The sequence below is a fragment of the Bos grunniens genome, chromosome 21 (assembly GCF_055505025.1).
Source record: "Bos grunniens cultivar Pamir isolate PY7600 chromosome 21, Bosgru_T2T1.0, whole genome shotgun sequence".
Classification (NCBI taxonomy): Eukaryota; Metazoa; Chordata; class Mammalia; order Artiodactyla; family Bovidae; genus Bos; species Bos grunniens.
In genome coordinates this window covers 24,744,483-24,768,897 of record NC_141185.1, presented here as the reverse complement: position 1 = coordinate 24,768,897, position 24,415 = coordinate 24,744,483, and the positions used below count along the sequence as shown (strand labels likewise).

The 24,415-nt window shown below is 35.4% G+C and overlaps 1 protein-coding gene across 16 annotated transcripts in view; it reads right to left on the bottom strand.

Moving 5' to 3' along the window:
- Positions 1-24,415, bottom strand: part of RALGAPA1 (Ral GTPase activating protein catalytic subunit alpha 1) — a 214,175-nt gene that overhangs the window by 23,685 nt on the left and 166,075 nt on the right. For all 16 annotated transcript variants that reach the window (XM_086363567.1, XM_086363565.1, XM_086363574.1 and 13 more), the window contains 3 exons: positions 24,104-24,259; positions 6,373-6,531; positions 4,933-5,060 (listed from right to left, as the gene is read on the bottom strand). In XM_086363567.1, coding sequence (XP_086219693.1) covers positions 4,933-5,060; positions 6,373-6,531; positions 24,104-24,259 — 443 coding nt within the window. The remainder of the gene's footprint in view (positions 1-4,932; positions 5,061-6,372; positions 6,532-24,103; positions 24,260-24,415) is intronic.

The following is a 24,415-nucleotide window of genomic DNA, read 5'->3' as shown; positions in this document are numbered from 1 at the left end:
TTTTACTCCATTTCTCTTATGAGGATTAAAATAGAACCTGATGGTTTTCAAAGCCTATTGAGATCTCAATTTTTATTGTAATTTCTCATAAGCTTTATTGATCTGTTTTAGAATACATGATTTTTTTCCTTAATGTGAACTTATCTGAATTTGTCAAAACTACATATTTAAAATTTTATTATTTCTGAAATATTCACTATTTAAAATGAAAGGAGATCTATAGTTTAGTATCTTAAAATGAAACCATCTAGTTGTAATTTATTATGTAAACTTCCGCTTAAAAATCAAGTAATCTATCTATATTGTCAATTCCCTCAATGTTTAAAATTAATATACACCTTTGTGAACCTTTGTGAAAAGAGAATATAGTTCTTCAGATCAGCAAAGGCTAAGAGTATCTCTACAATATACTTAAATATTATGGGGAAACAACTTCTATACAGCTTCTAAATTCAAGCTTCTAAGTCAAGAAAAACTTGTTTGATTTGATTTAATATTTTTACTGATTGTTGCTGAAGTGGTTTTCCTGATAGAAGTTCCTCACATCTGCTGGGTAAAGTGTTCATATTTACTGTTTTCATCTTAAATTCTCTCTCTTCATCTTAGAATTTTCTCCAGTGTAGTATCTATTAATGTCTCAGCAAGATTAACTATAAGAACTTCATGAAACAAGCCTGAAAATCCAATTCAATCAATTAACCGACCAACCAACCAAATATAAAAACCCAATTAGGCAATTCCTTGCTGTTGGGTAGAGTTGTTTTATATTGACTGTAATCTTTACACATAACAGAATTAATCACGGCACAAAATAATGTACCTTATTTCATTTACTAGGCGCATCTAAAATTCATTATCTCATTTATTCTTTGCCACAATTCTGAGATGGTTATTAGCATGTTTGTTATTAAAGATGAAGAAAGTTAGGATTAGAGATTCTGGGACTTGACTATGATCACAAGGCAGACCTCAGGTTAAAATCAATGTTTCTAACTGCAAATCCAGCTATTATACCTCTAGTGTAACATGCAAATGGGAAATAGTCCTCAAGAGGTGCAGGTAAAGGAAATTAAGCCATATCCTCACTTTTCATTGGTATACTTGAACTACTTAGTAAGATGTGCATCTTACATGCTGTTTGTCTCTCAGGCCAGAAACAGTTTGTGTTAGTTCAATAAATTGAGTTCCTATTGACACTAGAAGCAAGTAGAGGTTTGTATTACACTCTAATCGCACTCTCATCACTTTCCCAAAAGATTTAAGGCATTCTTAGAAGCTTTTGCACAACGAAGGAAACTATAAGGTGAAAAGCCAGCCTTCAGAATAGGAGAAAATAATAGCAAATGAAACAACTGACAAAGAATTAATCTCCAAAATACAACACACATTTCTCCAAAGAAGACATATGGATGGCCAATAAACACACGAAAAGATGCTCAACACTGCTTATTATTAGAGAAATGCAAATCAAAACCACACTGAGGTATCACCATATACCAGTCAGAATGGCCAGCATCAAAAAGTCTACAAACAATAAATGCTAGAGAGGGTATGGAGAAAAGGGAACCCTCTTACACTCTTGGTGGGAACGCAAACTGGTACAGCCACTATGGAGAAGAGTGTGGAGATTCCTTAAAAACGGAACGAACTGCCATAGGATCCAGCAATCCCAAATACTGTATATTACTGTATATAATGCATATATATGGAATTTAGAAAGATGGCACCAACGACCCTACATGTAGCACAGCAAAGGACACGCAGACTTTGGGACTCAGTGGGAGAAGGTGAGGGTGGGATGATTTGAGAGAATAGCACTGAAACATGTATATTACCATATGTAAAAGAGACAACCAGTCCAAATTCGAAGCATGAAGAAGGGTACCCGAAGCTGGTGCTCTGGGACAACCCAGAGGGATAGGGAGGGGAGAAAAGGGAGAGAGGGGTTCAAGATGGGGGGACGCATGTATACCTGTGTTTGATTCATGTCAATGTATGGCAAAAACCATCACAATACTGTAAAATAATTATCCTCCAATTAAAATTAAAAAAAAAAAAAGGCATTCTTTCTACTGTGTCTTAAATCAAATGATGGAAAACACTAACCTCAGGATGAACATCAGGATCAGGGGAACTATCAAGAGGCAAAGGTCACAAAGACGACAATTGTAGTAGAGCTGACAATGTGGACAAAATTAGTTTATGCATAATAAGCTTTCTAGAGATATTCAGGAAATAATAAACTGAATCTTTACATTTCATAACAATGACCACTTCAAATCTGAGTTTTCAACTAGAAGTAAATGAAGATGTAACCACTACAAATAAGAAATGCTATATAAATGTCACTAAGCTTAATTAATCAATGTAACACATCAGAATCTACCTATAATTCTATTCCACACTGTCAGAATACATGAGAAATTACACAGAAATCAGGTTACTTAAGTCAATGTTTCTTAAAAGAAGAAAACATATGCTGCAGACTTATGATACATCTATTTCACATGCAATAGGGTATTTTAAAAAGCCTTCCTTGTAAAGCTTAACATCTACAGTTTATTATGTAGAAGAGAAATAAGTGAAATGTTTTTAATCATATAGAAAAAGTATATGAAGACACAAATCCACTTTACGAATGAGTAACGAAAACAATTTAACTTTTAAAACTGTGTGCCTACAAAGACAGAAATATAGATCAATGGAACAAAATAGAAAGCCCAGAGATAAATCCACGCACATATGGACACCTTATCTTTGACAAAGGAGGCAAAAATATACAATGGATTAAAGACAATCTCTTTAACAAGTGGTGCTGGGAAATCTGGTCAACCACTTGCAAAAGAATGAAACTAGAACACTTTCTAACACCATACACAAAAATAAACTCAAAATGGATTAAAGATCTAAACGTAAGACCAGAAACTATAAAACTCCTAGAGGAGAACATAGGCAAAACACTCCGACATACATCACAGCAGGATCCTCTATGACCCACCTCCCAGAATATTGGAAATAAAAGCAAAAATAAACAAATGGGACCTAATTAAACTTAAAAGCTTCTGCACAACAAAGGAAACTATTAACAAGGTGAAAAGGCAGCCTTCAGAATGGGAGAAAATAATAGCAAATGAAGCAACTGACAAACACCTAATCTCAAAAATATACAAGCAACTCCTACAGCTCAACTCCAGAAAAATAAATGACCCAATCAAAAAATGGGCCAAAGAACTAAATAGACATTTCTCCAAAGAAGACATACAGATGGCTAACAAACACATGAAAAGATGCTCAACATCACTCATTATCAGAGAAATGCAAATCAAAACCACTATGAGGTACCATTTCACGCCAGTCAGAATGGCTGCGATCCAAAAGTCTACAAGCAATAAATGCTGGAGAGGGTGTGGAGAAAAGGGAACCCTCTTACACTGTTGGTGGGAATGCAAACTAGTACAGCCACTATGGAGAACAGTGTGGAGATTCCTTAAAAAACTGGAAATAGAACTACCTTATGATCCAGCAATCCCACTGCTGGGCATACACACTGAGGAAACCAGGAGGGAAAGAGACACATGTACCCCAATGTTCATCACAGCACTGTTTATAATAGCCAGGACATGGAAGCAACCTAGATGTCCATCAGCAGATGAATGGATAAGAAAGCTGTGGTACATATACACAATGGAGTATTACTCAGCCATTAAAAAGAATACATTTGAATCAGTTCTAATGAGGTGGATGAAACTGGAGCCTATTATACAGAGTGAAGTAAGCCAGAAAGAAAAACACCAATACAGTATACTAACGCATATATATGGAATTTAGAAAGATGGTAACAATAACCCTGTGTACGAGACAGCAAAAGAGACACTGATGTATAGAACAGTCTGTTGGACTCTGTGGGAGAGGGAGAGGGTTGGAAGATTTGGGAGAATGGCATTGAAGCATGTATAATATCACGTATGAAACGAGTCGCCAGTCCAGGTTCGATGCACGATACTGGATGCTTGGGGCTGGTGCACTGGGACGACCCAGAGGGAGGGTATGGGGAGGGAGAAGGGAGGAGGGTTCAGGATGGGGAACACGTGTATACCTGTGGCGGATTCATTTCGGTATTTAGCAAAACTAACACAATATTGTAAAGTTTAAAAATAAAGTAAAATTAAAAACAAAAACAAAACTGTGTGCCTATTTCGTCCCAGGCAGTGCTCTAAGAGTTTTACACATATTGACTCATTCAGTTCTCAATACACTATAGGCTAGATATTATTATCATTCTTCATTTTATGGATAAGGAAATGAGGCGGAGAAGTTAAATAACTTGCCCAAGCTGCAGAACTAAGGAAGAGGTGACCAATATTTGAGTCCAGGCAATCTGGCTCCAGAAGTCATGTTCTAAAACACTCCATGTCCTCTCATACTTCCATGTTTCTGTTTATGTTGTTCCCTCTGCCTGGAATACTCTTCTTAATCTCATCTACCTGATTAACTCATTTATCCTTCAAGATTGGGTCAAGCCTTATATTCTCAGAAGTGTTTGCTGATACCACCATCCCTTCCAGCTGAGAGGCCCCTTGTTATAGTAACTTGCAGAACATTCTGTGCATAACTCTTATTACAGTATAGATACTGAAAACAATATATTTCCTCAACTAGACTGAGTACTTTGTAATGACTGTTTTGGTTATCTCCGCACACCCAGATTAGCAGACCACCATTAGCAGTATATGATGGGGCTCTAATTAATTAACCAAAAGACAAGTACTGACTAACTGTATAAAAGAAAATACCGTAACTGTTTAAACACTGGGGAGGAACACTCCATCATCTATATGTCAATAAACAAGAACTCCATAGGTCTTAGCACATTAAAAGAAGTTACCTTGGAAAGTAGAAAACAACTGTTGAACCAACTGTTAAAAAGGATACAAGTTTTGATACAATGGAATCAGCGATTTCAGAGCACGGCTTGCATTTATAGCTGTTGCTCGAACCATAATAGGTAGGACCTTTCCATTCACAATAGCACCATCAAAGAGTGGACCAAAGAAGGGAACCTGATTGAGAAATTAGAATAATTTAACAATTCAAACTGGAAAAAGGCTGTAAATAACAACAATCAAAACAGTTTGCATATAAAACAATCTTTCTGCTTCCTCTTTAGTTCTTCCTTTAGTAGAAATGCTATTCAAATTTTCTGCCAAGATGGGTCATTCATACTAGGACAACAAACAAAACAAAAAATGCCAAAGGTCTACAGGGGTTCCATTCAAAAGAATTATGTGCTTCATGTAACTGATTAAACAACTTATACTACCTACCAATTTTCCAATTTTTGTAGCCTCAATTGTATACAAAAATCCAACACTTCAAGTTACTTTATTATTTTCATGCAATGCCAGCTTTACCAATGAACCTAAAACATTATTTTTTTTTATTAAATGGTTTATTAGAAAAAGATCTGGCACTATTATCAAATGACTGATATTTTCAAAAGTATTCCATTTCAATATGGCTAGTACAAATGGCAGCTAAAGGCAAAGAATGAGCTATGGATAATACAATAAATATTGTATGTTTTGTGGCCACATATTGTCTCTGCTGTATATTCTTCAATTTTTCAACTGAGAAAAACCCATTAAAAATGTAACATTCATAGCTTGTGGGTTATATGAAAACAACAGGAAACTGGCCATCATTTGCTGACCTCTGATTAGATGAATCCTAAAAAAATTTGGCCATAAGCATCGTTTCACACACGGGAAACAATTCATTTCAAGAAGATTCATGATCAACAGTCAAAAACTAGTTTTTCCATAACAAAATGTCCTCAAAAAAAAACAAAAAAACCCCAAAAAACAAACACCAAAATACTGCCAAAGTTTTATTCTTTGAAAGAAAATACTTCTTCAGGTGTTTCAGCCGTATAAGACATTCAACTAGAACTACTTGCTTTTTTAAAACTTTGTAGAATTCTCATTTATTAAGTGACATAACTAATCATGTAACCTTAACAAAATGTATTAACTAAAAATATAGGAATCATACTGTTCTAAAAGGGAATGATTACCTTGTGTTTTAGGAAACTCTAAATTGTCCTGTTAATAAAGCTAAGTCTTTTTGTGAGGTTAGTGTAAAGGAACTTCCACTCTGGCGCTACCGAGCCTTGTCCCATTCAAATACATTTCTATCTGTTTTTCCTGTTTTAGCTTGTTCTGAACTAACCTTGGACAATTCACATAGCTACTTGAGTCTGTGTCTCATCTCCTCTCAATTTTTACATAGCCTAATTCATCTGAGAGAAAGAAACTCATAAATCCACATAGAACTCAAAATATTTTATTAAAATGTAAGATAAAGAATTCTTACCTCTGGTTTTTTCATTATCTGGATACTGAACATGTGGTTTTTCATCGGGTATATTACAATAAGGACATCACCAAATTCTGTAGGAATAATTCCTCTCCTGTAGTCTCTAGTATGCTCTGACCAAACAATGTGCACTTCATCATTTCCTAAATGTCTCAACTGGAAAACCAAGAAAATAGTTCACAGTGCTTGAGAAAGGCCCTGTGAATATTGTCATACAGCTACTGACAACATACTAGAAAAAGATTAAAAGGGAAAGAAATTTTAAAAATATTTTTAAAACTTCATTTGACCATTTTTCACAACATGCAAAACACAAACACTCAAAAAGATGTTAGGAGATGCTGCAGAAGACCAGATAATTTTCAACTGTCTACAGTCAATGGGAAACAGAGAAATTAGATTAAAAAAGATTCACATACAGTCCACTCTTCTTAACCAGCAATTGCACCAATTTTCCACTACCAAACCTTTTCAAAAATTGTTTAAAAGAGTGTTTTAAAGAGTGACTGATTTAAGACTGTTCTTTTTTTCTGACCACTCTTTGGAAGTGCTTATGACTGAAAGTGAAAGGGACTAAAGGAGGCAACAGGAAGAGAAGTAAAAGAAGTAAATAATTCATAAATTACCTTTGAAGTAAGAGAAAGATGATTATACTTGGCTTAACACATTTATTTCCAGGTTTTCTTTGCCTATGAAATTTTGCCTATGAAGGTGTTCTTGGCAATCAGACATTGTGTTCATTAAAATTATAAAAAGTATCTACAAGTTAGAGTTCTATTAAGTTATTAGAAAAATTAACTTAATATCCATCAGTACTGAGTTTTCTTCAAGGAAATATGTTTAAACATGTATTTTAATATACAGTTTGGTTATCTTGGTAAATTTATTGATTCTGCCACTGCAAACATTTGAGTCCATTATTGGTGCCTAACTCAGGGTTTTTTGTATTACCTTCAGATAACTTGAGATACTGTAGACAGAAATGTGTGCATGAGAAAATTAGGATAAGTGTTGTCAATATTCTTAGTATGAGCTAAAATACAGGCAATTTCTGTTTTTGAAATAGTGATTTATTTTGGCTTGCTTACTACACGGCAGGATTACAAACATGTGATTTAAACAAAGAAAGGAATTAAGTCCAGTTAATAAAAGGTTCTCTTCTGTCATCCTTTAACCCTGGAGTTCCTAATCTGGGTTCAAGGGAATCTATGTATTTTGCAAATTCTATGTATTTTTCTGAAAAGAGTCTATCATACAGGACTAGGTAACACAAAAAAACCCAAGAACCAATGTTATAGTGGTTCTTAAAAGTCCCCAACACCAATCTATCTAGAAAATCCTAATCACTATGAATAAAATTAAGTATGTGAAAACACAAGGTAAATCCCTGAACTTTAAAATTTATATTCCTAAGTAAGAAACGTCCTCTCTTCTTTGACGGATTATAAGATAGTGCCAGCTATTACTCTAAAGACAGTGCCTAGCTAAATCTATAGAGCAGGATCTATTATTTTAGAAATATAAAGAATTTTATTTTCTTTTAAAGACTTTTTTTTTAGGTTTAAGTGGATTAAAGTTTCTTTTTGGAAAACATAAATGTGCTTATTGTCCTAAATACACGATGATAGACCTCAAACATCAAAACAATGTTCAAGTTTTAATTATCATTATTTACAACAAACACACACACACACACCTTGAATGATATAAATGCACAGCTTGGGCTTTGTGACATTTTTAAAAACCAAAAAAGATTACACAACTCAGAAAAGCTATGGCTCTGTAATTTCATTTTTTAATCAAAATACTTTAAAAATATCCTTCCTATACAGCCATCCCCATGTGTCAGCTTCCCTAATAGGTTTATGTTAACTGAATACAAAAGAAATGTGAAATAAATTTAACCAGGAGGGATGATCCAATCTAATTTTGATACATTAATGTCATATGCTGTACATGTTACAATAGCAGCCAGATCTAATACTAAGCTCCAGGCTATACTGAGATTTCCAAATGGCAGATTGTTCTAAGTGATATCAAGTATAATTGAAGTAATAAACGATAGTAAAAGCTGAGCACACTGTCAGGAAGAATTTAAGTATTTACTTTTTAAAATTAAATGAGTTAGGTTAGGAAAGACAAGACAACTGAAATAATGCAGGTCTCAATTTACAGAAAATTCCTTTTATTTATCTGCTACATTAACCCTTGAACTCTTGCCAAAGCTATCTATAATTTCTAGTGCCCACTTATCTAAAGAAATGAGAGAAAAGGGCAACTGTAGTTTTATTTTATAATGAAAGTTTGTCTTCAAATATCTACCACAGAGTATTAAAAGTCTGTTATGGAAGTTTAACAGAAAATAATATATTTTTACAAAAATCCTGTAACGCAGATATTTGTGGCATCAGATCAGATCAGATCAGATCAGTCGCTCAGTCGTGTCTAACTCTTTGCAACCCCATGAATCGCAGCACGCCAGGCCTCCCTGTCCATCACCAACTCCCGGAGTTCACCGAGACTCACGTCCATCGAGTCAGTGATGCCACCCAGCCATCTCATCCTCTGTCGTCCCCTTCTCCTCCTGCCCTCAATCCCTCCCAGCATCAGAGTCTTTTCCAATGAGTCAACTCTTCGCATGAGGTGGCCAAAGTACTGGAGTTTCAGCTTTAGCATCAGTCCTTCCAAAGAAATCCCAGGGCTGATCTCCTTCAGAATGGACTAGTTGGATCTCCTTGCAGTCCAAGGGACTCTCAAGAGTCTTCTCCAACACCACAGTTCAAAAGCATCAATTCTTTGGCACTCAGCCTTCTTCACAGTCCAACTCTCACATCCATACATGACCACAGGAAAAACCATAGCCTTGACTAGACGAACCTTTGTTGGCAAAGTAATGTCTCTGCTTTTGAATATGCTATCTAGGTTGGTCATAACCTTCCTTCCAAGGAGTAAGCGTCTTTTAATTTCATGGCTGCAGTCACCATCTGTAGTGATTTTGGAGCCCAGAAAAATAAAAGTCTGACACTGTTTCCCCATCTATTTCCCATGAAGTGGTGGGACCGGATGCCATGATCTTCATCTTCTGAATGTTGAGCTTTAAGCCAACTTTTTCACTCTCTACTTTCATTTTCATCAAGAGGCTTTTGAGTTCCTCTTCACTTGTGGCATAGAACCATGCATATAACAAAGTCATTCAGAACATATTGAATCATTTTAACGAAAATCTTCAAGTACATCCCTTATCATTTATATCCAAATGCTAAAAAAGTAATTATTTTATGCTGTTATGTTGAGGCATGTTTTTATATCTTTGTCTTTAAAAACCTGTTATATAAAATTAACTAAATTACTAATTATTATATAATAATTAAACAAATGGAGAAATTGCTAATCACTACCATGTATCTTGGGAGTTTTTAGACTACTGAATATAAGGATTTTGAGTGGTTAACAGTTAATGGAAATTTCCAAAGTGTGTTTGACATTTGACATAAATATTTTATATAGTATTTTATATTTTAAATTATTTTATCCATACCTTATCTTATAAGGATTTAAAGGATTGTGTGTTATGTACTGGTTTCTCTCTGGGCTTCCCAGGTGGCATAGTGGTAAAAAATCTGCCCGCCAAAGCAGGAGACACAGGAGACTTGGGTTCGATCCCTGGAGGAGGAAATGGCAACCCATTCCAGTATTCTTGCCAGGAAAATCCCATGGACAGAGGAGCTTGTCCGTGGGGTCACAAAGAATCAGACATGACTTTAGTGACTGAACATGCATGTAATTATGTATACTGAGAAAGTTTTTCTATATACTGAAAACTCACAAAGGAATTCCTACCTCCGTATTTTTGTACCCAGATGCCAATCACTTCTGAAATAGAGTATAAGAATTCTATATATGGGATAGGTCTGTTAAAATGACTGACAAGCAAAATACTCTTCCAAATTCACTTTGACTGCTATTGAAGTCATTTTGGAATTCAAGGTATATAACATAAGCTGCAGATTATCATTATCAATTTATGAAGACAAAATGGTTAACTTTACCAACATTCATTTTCCTGGATTATTATCTCAGTTTACTGATATTTCTACTACATTTTGGTGTGTGGAATAGAACAATATCACATGTGGAATGTGCTCAGTCACTCAGTTGTGTCCCACTCTTTGCGACCCATGGACTCCTCTATCCGTGGAATTTTCCAGGCAAGGATACTGGAGTGGGTTGCCATTTCCTGCTCCAGGGGATCTTCCAGACGGAGGGATCGAACCCGAGTTTCTTATGTTTACTGTACTGGCAGGCAGACTCTTTACCACTAGTGCCACCTGTGGAAGAGAATACAGTATCTACATATGCTCTACTACAACCAGAGGCTACTTCCTTTGTTCTGTACACTCAATTATTCTCTGCATTTTTACAACACTGGCTTAAATGGAAGCTGTAGTCAATTCAAACCCTTAAGACTTTTTCTTAGAAACTTTAAGTAGGTACAACTGACTATAAGAACTACAGCTCTTAATAAATTTTATCTTACCAGGTTCTGATTATCTTTAAACCTATCAGGGTCTTTTGTTAGCATGATTCTTCAACATGTTGGCTCTGACTTTTCTAGATTTGGGTTATCTTTAAAATCAAAATTTTGTGTCTTTATTTAGATTTTGGATAAAAATGTCAAAAGGGACAGATCTGGGTAGGAGCCTTATAGCAAGTCATTACAGATGTCCTTCTTAGTTAAATGAATATCCAACAGTTACTAAATGTTTTCTATTCTAAGTGCTCTGTGATAATTTAATGTTCACAACAACGATATAAGGTAAGTATAACTATTATTAACCTTATTTTTATAGGTGAGGAATTGAAGCTTAAAAAGACAAAGTTATATAACTAGTGTGGCAGAGCCAGGATTGAAACCCAAGCAGGTTAGTTTCAGAAACCACACTTTAACCACCTCTATACATTGCCTCTGATTAAATAATTAATTTATGTCTCTAGATATAATTACACAATCGGTCATGAATATACTTATTGAACTATTATTAAGACCACATTTCTTCAACCTGTCCACAACAAACGACTTAGTTAAATGCTTTATACTGTCTATTGCCTTCCCTGATGTAGTAATCCTATTAAAACAAATTAAGTTACTTTGATGTGATTTGTTATGGTGAACTCATGCTAGCTCCTAGTGATCACTACTTCATTACCTAAGTGCTCACAAACCATCTGTTTAATAATCCTATTTTGCCAGGCATTGACATGAAGCTCATGAATGTTAGTAATTTTTGTACTTGGTGGCCTGTTCCATGTCCTTTATGAAAATCAGATGTTTGCCTATCAACAACAGTGTTTCTCATTTTCCAGGATTATCAGGAGAGATTCCAGAGTTAATTCTAGATTTCCTCGGTGAAAATCATTCATTTGATGCTGGAGACTAAAATTCAGGTAATGTAACTGTATCATCTCTTTTACAAAATCAATGTATCCCCCGATGTCCCTATTTCTATTAAAAGCACCTAACAACTAATTTGGAGAAGGCAATGGCACCCCACTCCGGTACTCTTGCCTGGAAAATCCCATGGACGGAGGAGCCTGGTAGGCTGCAGTCCATGGGGTCGCTAAGAGTCAGACACGACTGAGAGACTTCACTTTCACTTTTCACTTTCATGCATTGGAGAAGGAAATGGCAACCCACTCCAGTGTTCTTGCCTGGAGAATCCCAGGGACGGGGGAGCTTGGTGGGCTGCCGTCTATGGGGTCATCAGAGTTGGACACGACTGAAGTGACATAGCAGCAGCAACAACTAATTATGATTACTTAGAGTCAAAACCCGAAAGTCTTCAATTTCCGTCTTCCTTATAGTATCTCTGGGCTTCTCTGGCGGCTCAGATGGTAAAGAACTGGCCTGCAATGCGGGAAACCTGGGTTCAATCCCTGTGTCGGGAAGATCCCTTGGAGAAGGGAATGGCAACCAACTCCAGTATTCTCACCTGGAGAATCCCATGAATAGAGGAGCTTGGCAGGCTACAGTCCATGGGGTCACAAAGGGTCCGACACAACTGAGCAACTGCACTTATAGTATCTCTAACAAGCTCATAAAAAAATTTAAAAAGTATTATCCATTTTTGTACTTTCCTTCCTAATGCCTCTATTGTTGCTCTACATAAGATATAGTCATCCTAACAGCTGGACTAGTTCTTGAGTTCTTAAAAGGCCTTCCCTCTCTCTTTCCTATCTACCTTCTTTCAAACATTGGCAAATATTGAGAGCCAAATGCACTGTGAAAATGTTAAGTCGCTCAGTAGTGTCCCACTCTTTGTGACCCCATGGACTGTAGCCCACCAGATTCTCCTGTCCATGGAATTCTCCAGGCAAGAATACTGGAGAGGGAAGCCACTCCCTTCTCCAGGGACTGAACTTGGGTCTCCTACATTGGCAGGCAGATTCTTCACTGTCTGAGCCACCAGGGAAGTACTGTACCAGCTACTGGAGATACAATGGTGAGATACAGATGTGTTTTCTTTTCTCACAAAGCTTTAAGTCCAGTGGAGTGAAAGTAAAAAACTATTCAATTAATGAGTAATTAACAGTATAGGCAATGATATAAATATACTTCTCTGAATGCAAATAACAAAGACAACTGAACTATAATGGCATTTGAAGAATGCATAGAAGATAATTAAGTTAAGGCAGTTACTTCAGGGGATTAGTGGTAGATGTGTAGAAATTGAAACTGAGTTAGTACTCACTGTCCCAAGCCCTTCATTCTTTGCCCCTCATCCTCATATGTAGCAAAACACAGACTATCATATACTCTTCAACCATGTGAAAAAATATACTCTCCAACCATGTGAAAAAATATACTCTCATACATTTTCATAACTCACTTGCTGTCTGGATCATTCATTCCTAGTAATTAGGAAAAGCTTCTTGAAGGAATAGGAAGAGCATCTAGTATTACAATACTTCAGCAGAGTGGACACTTGATAAATATGCTATTAAAAAGATACACCATAGTACTTAGCAATTTTTTTTTCTATTATTACATAGTGTACAGCATAAAAATAAAATCACCTGCACTGATGGCTTTACAACTTCCGTGGTGGCTCAGATGGTAAAGGGTCTGCCTACAATGTGGGAGACCAGGGTTCAATCCCTGGGTTGGGAAGATCCCCTGGAGAAGGAAATGGCAACCCACTCCAGTATTCTTGCCTGGAAAATCCCATGGACAGAGGAGCCTTGTTGGCTACTGTCCATGGGGTGGCAAAGAGTTGGACATGACTGAGTGACTTCACTTCATGGCTTTACTTAAATACACCATTTAGATGGTGATAAGTGCTTAAAAATATAAAATAGGGTAATGTGGTAGTGTTACTGGGTAGAGAGGGCTTCCTTAGCTCAGATGGTCTGGAAAGATCTCTCTGAGGAACTGTCATGTGAGTCTGAGAATAGAACAATGCAGATGAGAAAGCGTGTGTGTGTGTGTGTGTGTGTGTGTGACTGTGTATGTGCGTGTGTTAGTTGCTGTGTGTGTGTAAGTTGCTCAGTCGTGCCCAACTCTTTTCCACTCCATGGACTGCAGGTCACCAGGCTCCTTTGTCCACGAAATTCTCCAGGCATGTATACTGGAGTGGGCTGCCATTCCCTCCTCTGGGGAGAAAGCCTGATGAGGTGGCAAAAGAGCATTTCAAATGGAAAGAAACAGTAAGTGAAAAGCCCAAGTTGGGAATGAGCTCGATGTGACGGCAGGTTAGAATGATAGCCAGTGAGGCCAGGTTCAGGTAAATGAAAAGGAAAGTGACAAGAGATGAGATTGAAGAAGTAGACAGGCAAATAGCCACATCTTGTAGGGCATGGAAGGCCGTGGTAAGGAATCAGTTTAATCTATGTGCAATGAGAAGCCACTGCTATACCATCCAAATTAAACCAGCCACAGTGATAAGATAAATTTACTCTGAACCATTTATATTTCCTGGTTTCTCTATCTTCGATTCTTATCAGGAGTGTATTTATAGAAACTGGGTTAAAGGTGTTAGTCATTCAGTTGTGTCCAACTCTTTGCGACCCTGTGGACTGTAGCCTGCCAGGCTCCACTGTCCATGGAATTTTCCAGACAAGAATACTGGAGTGGGCTGCATTTCCTTCTCCAGGGGGGATATTCCCAACCCAGGGATGGAACCTGCATTTCCTGCACTGCAGGCAGATTCTTTACCACTGAGCCACCTGGGGTTAAAGGTAGAGTTCATTATATTAAAATTATTTTATATAATGTGACTAAATTTGGGACTAAAATGATGTATATAATTCCACAGAATTATTAACTATTACATTAACTACACTTTTACTAACACAAAGAAAAAATTTTTATTATTCCTTCAATTTGTTTGTCATTTTCCAGACTATACTAGAATATAGTTCCTTGGAAAATGAAGTATCTTAATTCTATTTCTAGATAAAATTCAGAAAAATGGATTTAAAGTTAAAATCAGACCAAGCAGTTCTATAAAGCTCATTTACTTGCGAAACTACTGTGACCAAATGTCAAAACAGAAAACGAACGGCTGTCCAAGACACTAACAGTGTTTCAGAGGGAACTGACTTAAATAAAGTGCTTCTTTCCTCTCTTTTGGGGGGTCCAGGAAATGAAAGATAGGCTAGAGAGTCCAACTAAGTAGGTTACAATTATCTCAACTTGATCTTCATCAAATTCCTAAAAGGGTGATTCAGCTACCTATGAAGCAGAGTATCAGCAAGTGGCTAGAACAAGGAGACAGAGGAAATGAGACAAGCTCCTGTGAACACTTTATACCAATGCTTGCAGCACTTTTGATTTTTAGGGGTGAATAAACTCAGTTAAGTGGAAATTATTTTTAACCATTTTCCGTCAATCTTCCTCAGGTAGAGATAATTTACAGAACAGAAGGCTGGACTGGAGTTACATCAAGATTCTTAATATGGTGGTGTAATATTTCTGAGAGAGACTACTTTGTAGACTGAATGCTTGGTTAATTTGTTAAAAAAAAAAAAGTATAGTCCATGTTGTAAAAATTCTGTTGCTATCATTTTGATCCTTGAAAAAGCCTTTCTTGACAAGAAATAAACAGCTACACTTATTTACCTCTATTTAACAAAGATATTTACCTCTAAGAACATAAAATGCTTAAAAATAATTTACAGAACTACCACATGATAGTTTAAATAATAAGTAAAAACTAAAATTAGTTTCTATAAAATATATATAAATGATTTTCTCCTATCAAGTTTAAAACAAAGAACCAGAGTCATAAATAATTCTACCTCGCCAGAGGCACAGCTATTTCTTTATACTGACTGTCGAGTATCTAATTTAATTAGAGGTATTAAACTCCATGCTGAGGTCAACAAGCCTTACTTCCTTCAATATTACACTTCAACCAGTGCTCATTAATGTGTCTACTGAATGGATTAACACACCTAAAGATATATGTACAAAGGAAAGGGGGACAACCTAATGATATCCAATTGTTCATTTGTAATAGGACACATGTTCTAGGCCTCAACTTATTACCACTAATGTGGAATTTATTAAATTCAGGAGAAAAAATACCAATACAGAAAGCGATTTTTTTATTAAGGAGAACTGGTATAAGACGACTAGTTTCTATGATGAAGTTTAAGCATTTAACCTTTTATTAAAAAGAAATTGATACTATAATAGAGCTAAAATATAAGCTTGTTACTTAGAAAAATCTTATATACTAGGACTCTGAAGAGCACTGAGCAGAGAAAATAAGTAAAAAGAAACTCATATAGAGAGCAATAAATATAAAGCTTTCTTGATATCTATGAAAAGAACATCTAGAATAATTTATACTGAATTATGAAATGGGGTAAATTTTTCCTCTCTACTGAATTAAGTGAAATATTGCATCAATTTAGTCCCACCTTGATAGAGAAGATTTTAAGATTACTTAAATTACTACTGGAGAAAACAAGAGAACTATACCTTCCAAAATGATATCACTTTATTACATACTGTTTATAATTTTGACAGGTTTTGTTTTTATATGGTGTTTTGTTTTTATATGTGAAAGAAGTGATATTTTGAAGATTTTTCACTACAACAAACAAACTCCTAAAATGCTTTAGGTTAAAAAAGTCTATCTAGCCAGGATAATTTTCTTCAATAAAACAGGTACAGTTACTTTAGCAACTAACATAACAGCATGCTTGCATTATAAATTTTAAAATGATAATTATGTGCTTACATTTTTTTTTTTCCTACCTACCTACCTATTTATATATCTATCCTGGCTGCACCACAAAACATGTGAGATCTTAGTTCCCTGACCAGGAATTGAACCTGTGCCCCTGCTTTGGAAGTGCAGAGTCTTAACCACCGGACCACTATGGAAGTCCCCTGTATTTTTAAAAGTTACAATACTTCTTACATTTCAGTACTAAACAACTGGGAAATTATGCCATGTATCTGCCTGCATTCTTTTTTTAATAATTTGGAAAAAAAAAAAAAAAACACCCACTAAGTAATTAGAAAAAAATACCTGTCCTATTCCACTTGGTAAATTGTTAAAATATACAATTTTACATTTATAATTAATTAACTTAAAAGAAGAGAAAAACTAAAATTTTTGTCTAGGGTGTTGTGTCAGCAAAATCGTGGACCAAGGAATTGTTTCTTTAGAGACACTGAAAAAACACAATCTTATATACAGAAAACCCTGATTCTACAATAAAATCTGTTAGAACTAATATGAATTCAACAAATACAAAATTAACACACAAAAGTCAGCTGCATTTTTAACAACAGAAGAGGAAATTGTAAAAACAATTCAATTTCTAACACATTAAAAGAATAAAACATTAGCATAAATTTGAGGAGGAGAAAGATGTTGACAACTACAAAATATTGCTGAAAAAACATCAAAGACTACATAAAAAAATGGAAACATTCCCCATATTCATGGATTGAAAGGCTTAATATTATTAAAATGACTACTGCTGCTGCTGCTAAGTCGCTTCAGTCGTGTCCGACTCTGTGCGACCCCACAGACGGCAGCCCACCAGGCTCCCCCGTCCCTGGGATTCTCCAGGCAAGAACACTGGAGTGGGTTGCCATTTCCTTCTCCAATGCATGAAAGGACTACTAAAGTGATCCAAAGAGTCAGTGCAATCTACTGAAATCCCAACAAGGTTTTTCACAGATATAGAAAAACCAATCTTAAAATTCATATAGAATCTCAGGTGACTATGAATAATAAAAACAATCTTGAAAAAGAGGAATGAAGTTGTAGAATTCATATTACTTGAATTCAAAACTTACTACAAAGCTACAGTAATTAAAGCATTTAATTAAAGCAAAAGGACATTCAGACCAATGGAATAGAATAGGGAGTTCAGAAGTAAAAGTTTTACACAGATGACCAATTGATTTTTGACAAGGGTGCCAAGACCACTCACTAAAGGAATGCGTATCTTTTAAACAAACATTAGTGCAACAAATGAATAGCCACATGTAGAAGAGTGAAGTCAGACTTTTACCTCATACTCTACACAAAAAAATAACTAAAAATGGATCCAAAACATAAACATAAAAGCAAAAATTAAAATACTCTTAGAAGAAAACACATGGGAAAATATTCACGAATTGGATTTGGCAATGAATTCCTAGATTCAGAAGCAACAAAAGAGAACATAGATAAACTGAACTCCATCAAAATAAAACTTCTGTGCATCAAAGGACACTATTAAGAGAGTGAAAAGACAACCCACAAAATGGGAGAAAGTATTTGCTAGTTATATATCTGATAAGACAGTAACATCTAGATTAGATAAAGAACTCCAATAACATAACCAGAAAATACAAGCAACCTAATTTAAAAAATGGGTGGAAGAGCTGAATGGACATTTCTCCAAAGATATACATGTGGCCAATAAGCACACAAAAAGATGCACATCATTATTCAAAAGGGAAATGAAAGTCAAAGCCACAGACAGTATAACACTCTGCACCTATTAGGATAGCTGATAACAAGTAATGGCAAGGATGTAGAAAAACTGGAACTTTTGTGCATTGGCCAGTGGAAATGTTAAATGCCACAGTCAGTTTGGAAAACAGCTGGAAAGCCTCAGAAAGCCAAACATATACTTTCCATGTTACCCAGCGATTCCACTCGTTAGTCTATACACCTAAAAGAACGGAAAATAGGAATTCAAACAAATACCTGCATGACAATGTTCACTGCAGCATTATTCACAATAGCTAAAAAGTGGGAACAACCCAGTATCTATCAATAGATATATGGACAAACAAAATGCATTTACATATCATGGGATACTATTCAGTCATAAAAAGGATGAAATTCTGACATGCTTCAACATCAATGAAGCTTGAAAACATTATGCTAAATGAAATCAGACACAAAAGGACAAATACTATGATTCCAACTTATGTAAGATATCTAGAAGTGGAAAATTAAAAGAGAAAGAAAGTAAATTAGAGCTTACTAGTGGCTGGGTGTAGGTGGTAATGAAGAATTATTGTTAATGGATATAGAGTTCTGTTTGGGAGGATAAAGTTCTGAGATTTCCAGTTTCCAGCCTGGCAAGTAAGGAAAACAGAAGTTATCACTCTGTCCTAGCAACAAGTAAAAAGCTGAACAACTGAAAAATCAACTACAGTACTCTTCTTAGATCAGAGAAGTGAGGTCATAGGGAAAACTGCTGTCCCAAAATTGGATAGGCAAATATGATGAATAATAATTTAACAGAGCAGAAAGCTCTGCAGGAACCAGTGCCAGAGCAGGAAAACCTGAGTTGTTGTTGACAAACTGCTGGAGACTCAGTGTAAATTAGAGTGACAGAATGAACATCAGAACCAGAGTAAGATATGGCAGGGATATGGGAATTACAACTATGATTAATATGCTAAGGGCACTAATGGAAAAAATAAACAACATGCAAGAACAGACAGATAATGTAAGCAGAGAGATGGACATTCTCAGAAAGAAAAAAAAGATGATAGAGATAAAAAAGAACAATGTAAGTAAAATGAGGAAAGCCTGTGATGGGCTCATTAGTAAACTGGACAAGGCTGAAGAAAGAATCTCTGAGCTTCAGGATATAACAACAGAAATTTCTGAAACTGAAAAGCAAAGAGAAAAAAAAAAAACCTGGAAAAAACCTCCCAATATCCAAGAACTGTGAGACAACCACAAAAAGTGTAACATTTACGTACAGGAGGAGAGAAACAGAAGCAGTAAGATTGAGAATTGCCCCAAATTAATGTTAGACACCAAATAACAGATCCAGGAAGCTCAGAGAACACTAAGCAGGATAAAAGGCCCCCAAACTACATCTAAGCATATCACATTCAAACCTCAGAAAATTACAGATGAAAAAGCCTTGGGAGAAGCCAGAAGGGGGAAAAACATTTTATCTATGGAGAAGCAAAGATTAAAAATTACATCTGACTTCTCCTAAGAAATGAAAGGAGGAAGAAAGTAGGGTAAAATATTTAAAGGGCTGAGACAAAAAACTACTAATCTAGAATTCTATACCCTGTGAAATTATCCTTTACTAGTAAAGGAGAATAAAGACATTCTCAGACAACAGAAACTGAGGGAATTTGTTGCCAGCAGACCTGCCTTATAAGAAATACCTTTTCAGAGAGAAGGGAAATGATATACGATAGAAATTTGGATTTGCATACAGAAAGGAAAAGCATCAAAGAATCAATAACTGAAGGCAAAATAAAAACTTATTTTTCTCATTCTTAATTGATCTAACACATAATAGGTTAAGGTAATAAATGGCAACAATGTATTTGATAATGTATGCTTATGTATATAAGAGCTTCCCTGGTGGCTCAGACAGTAAAGGATCTGCCTGCAATGCAGGGGTCCTGGGTTCGATCCCTGGGTCAGGAAGATCCCCTGGCAAAGGGAATGGCAACCCACTTCAGTATTCTTGCCTGGAGAATTGCATGGACAGAGGAGCAGCGGGCTACAGTCCATGGGGTTGCAAAGAGTAGGACACAACTGAGTGCCTAACATACTAATCTATATACATGGTTAAGTAAAAGTAAAATAAATGATATTGCAATGACACAAGGGATAGGAGGGAAAAACTGGGCATATAGGTACTTTTAGTGAAGCACCATGTGTTATTTGAAAAAGGACTTAGTTATAAATGAATAGTACAAACTCTAGGGCAAGAACTGGAAAACAATTTTTAAAAAAAGCACAAACGATATGCGAATAAAAGAGAAAATGGAATCGTAAAATGCTGTTATAACCACAAATGGCAGGAAAAATGTAAAATACAAAACCAAAGAACAAGAGTAACAAACAGAAAATAATAACAAATATGGTAAATATTAGTCCAATTATATTAATAATCACTTTAAATGTCAATGATTCAAATACATAGAGACTGTCAGAGTGGATAAAAAAGAAAAAAAAAAAAAAGCCTTAGCTATATGTTGTCTACAAGAAATCAACTTTAAATATAGAGACACATACAGATTCAAAGTAAACAGATGTAGAAAGATATACCATGATACCACCAATAAGAAAGCAGGATATACTAATTTCAGAGACAGCACACTTCAGAGTAAGGAAGATAACCCAGGATAAAGGGGGGCATAACCTAATGATAAAGAGGTCACTATTCCAAGAAGACATAATCAATCCTAAGGTGTATGTACCTGAAAACAGGGTGTCAAAATATGTGAGGCAAAAACTGACAGCACTGCAAGGAAAACAGAAGAACCCACTATTATAGTTGGAGACTGTAATACCCCTCTCAGAAAACGAGAGACCTAGCAGGCAGAAAATTGGTAAGGATACAGTTGAACTTAACAGCTTCATCAATCAAGTGAATATAATTGACATTTATAGACTATTTCATTCAACAATAGCAGATTACACATTCTTCCCAGACTCGCACACAACATTCACCAGATAGACTATACGTGGGCCATAAAACACACCTTAACAAATTAAAAAAAAAATAGAAATCATATGATGTCTGCTCTTAGACCACAATGGAATTAAACTAGAAATCAATAACAAAAAGATAGCTGGTAAAGCCCCAAATGCTTGGAAATTAAACAGCACAGTTCTAAGTAACACATAGGTCAAAAAATATTTTGAAATAAATGGAGAAATTCTGGAAATGAATGTTTGTAATGGCTGTACCACACTGTAAATGTATTTTATGACAAAGAACTGTACATATTAAAATGATTAAAATGGTAAATTTTGTTTTATATACATACTTTACCACAATAAAAAATTTCAATGCATATAAATAAAACAAACTATTAGTATTTAAGGTTTAATCCCTCAATATACTCTAATATATCCAATACTTAAAAATTTCACCATTTAGGGTATAATTTTAGTTAGAACTCAACCATTTAACTATTCTAAAATGGTATTAACACATTTCCAAAATTACTTTTGCTATAATGGATTGTTAAACATCCATTTCAGATTCTTCTTAAATAATTAAGGAAGACCTTTGTGACTGTTGTGAAGGAAATAAGAAATCTTAATTTAAAACATTTCTACAAAGGTTGCAAAAATACAACTTAAAGTACCTTATAACCATCAGGTTTAACATACTGAAGTAAAAATATCCTACATAAGTTTGTTTAAAAAATTTTCAACAAAGAATGATATACTTTGTTCTGCTCTTATGTTTGCAATTGAAGAACTATTAATTTTAGACTCTGCTCTGGGGTTTAAAAGTTGTATCCACGGTTCTGTGAAAATGAGGATCACTGACAAGTTCTTAATGATTACAATAATTTATCTTTTTGCACTATACCCATCAGATCAGATCAGATCTGTTGCTCAGTCGTGTCCGACTCTTTGCGACCCCATGAATTGCAGCACGCCAGGCCTCCTTGTCCATCACCAACTCCCGGAGTTCACTCAGACTCACGTCCATTGAGTCAGTGATGCCATCCAGCCATCTCATCCTCTGTCGTCCCCTTCTCCTCCTGCCCCCAATCCCTCCCAGCATCAGAGTCTTTTCCAATGAGTCAACTCTTCACATGAGGTGGCCAAAGTACTGGAGTTTCAGCTTTAGCATCATTCCTTCCAAAGAAATCCCAGGGCTGATCTCCTTCAGAATGGACTAGTTGGATCTCCTTGCAGTCCAAGGGACTCTCAAGAGTCTTCTCCAACACCACAGTTCAAAAGCATCAATTCTTCGGCACTCAGCCTTCTTCACAGTCCAACTCTCACATCCATACATGACCACAGGAAAAACCATAGCCTTGACTAGACGAACCTTTGTTGGCAAAGTAATGTCTCTGCTTTTGAATATGCTATCTAGGTTGGTCATAACTTTCCTTCCAAGGAGTAAGCGTCTTTTAATTTCATGGCTGCAGTCACCATCTGTAGTGATTTTGGAGCCCAGAAAAGTAAAGTCTGACACTGTTTCCACTGTTTCCCCATCTATTTCCCATGAAGTGGTGGGACCGGATGCTATGGCTTATTTTCATACAGATTTAAAATGAGAAGATGGAAGAAAGTGCATAACTGAAGTTTTATGCCAACCCAAATCTTTACCATTTTCTTGTCAGTATTTATGTCTCATTCTGTATAACTAAAAACTATATGCTAAGATATTCTGTAGAAAATCTGTGACTAAATATACTTACCTTCCTACACATCAATTACCTATACCTTTACTATTCATTCCAATCTAATTAGCATTCATATATTAGTTATTCTAAACATTACCCATTTAGTAGGTAATTTCCAACAGTACTCTAAAATGTAAACAAAAAACATCAAGGGTATTAATTCAATTTTATAAAGTATTTAAGAGGAATTCTGAAGTTCCTTTTCAAAACAGTATAAGTATGAAACTGTTTTCATAGGTTTTAATGAACTGTTACGAGCTCTGATATTAAGTAACATTAAGAGTATTGAGTAAAATGATTTGCTATATTAAGCAGGTTACATTCAGCAGTGGTTTTGAATAAACTGAGGTATAGGAAAAAAAGAAGATAAAAGAAATGGTGGACAAGGTTTCACTTGAAAATTATGTTTCTCACTAAAAACACCAAACATGGACTGAGCACACACAACTTTATTCCAGGATATGTCTGTAGTCACTAAAATGATTTTTGAATGCTGGCATCAGCTACAGCAAAATGGTGGTGTAGGTTTTAAAAGACATGGGCCATTAAAACCATTTCACTATACCTCCCATAAATTCTAAGGCAGTAAAATCTATTTTAATGAATTAAGACTTATTTTATCTGCTATATTAATTTTAGTTAAAATTTATTATAAAGCATATTTTATTTCTATTTTTTTAAATTTTATTTTATTTTTAAACTTTACAATATTGCACATTTTAAATGCTTTATAATAATTTACATTTTCATTTTTTTCCCTTTCCCTTAATCAATATAAATGTTATACCCATCTCTGTGTGGGGACGTGAATTATAATTTCACCAATCTGAACATATACAGTAGTTTTTCAATTTGTCAAATGCCCATTTTCTTGAAGGCAAATGCTTTTTTAAGACTATAACCTTCAATCATATCATTAAGGAAAACAGTTTACTCTGCAACAATACTGTTCCTCAAGACAGTACTAGGTGAAGAACAGACTACTCAGAAATAGCTCTTAATCAATTAGATTACTTGCTTACATATTTTTCTAAGATTCTAACTCTGAGCACTTTTTTCCTTAGCACTTACTTTTTTGGTCAAAGAGTCATCAGAATCCGAAGGCATTCTTGTTGACACGTGAAATATTACTTCAACTGTAGAGGTAGCAAAATATGGTGTGGTCAATCCAGTGCTTTTATTTTTTTGTAGTCCTCCCATGAAACCACAATGGTTTGTAAGATTTACCTAGAAGCAATGAAAAGACACAAAATGTTTATTAACAAAACCAAACTAAACTCACTACGGAAAAAGACTCAAATCTCTCACTTTGCAAAAATATGGGGAATGAAGTCTTTTGCATACTACCAACCATGGCTTGTCCCAGAATTATTAGTTAGAGCT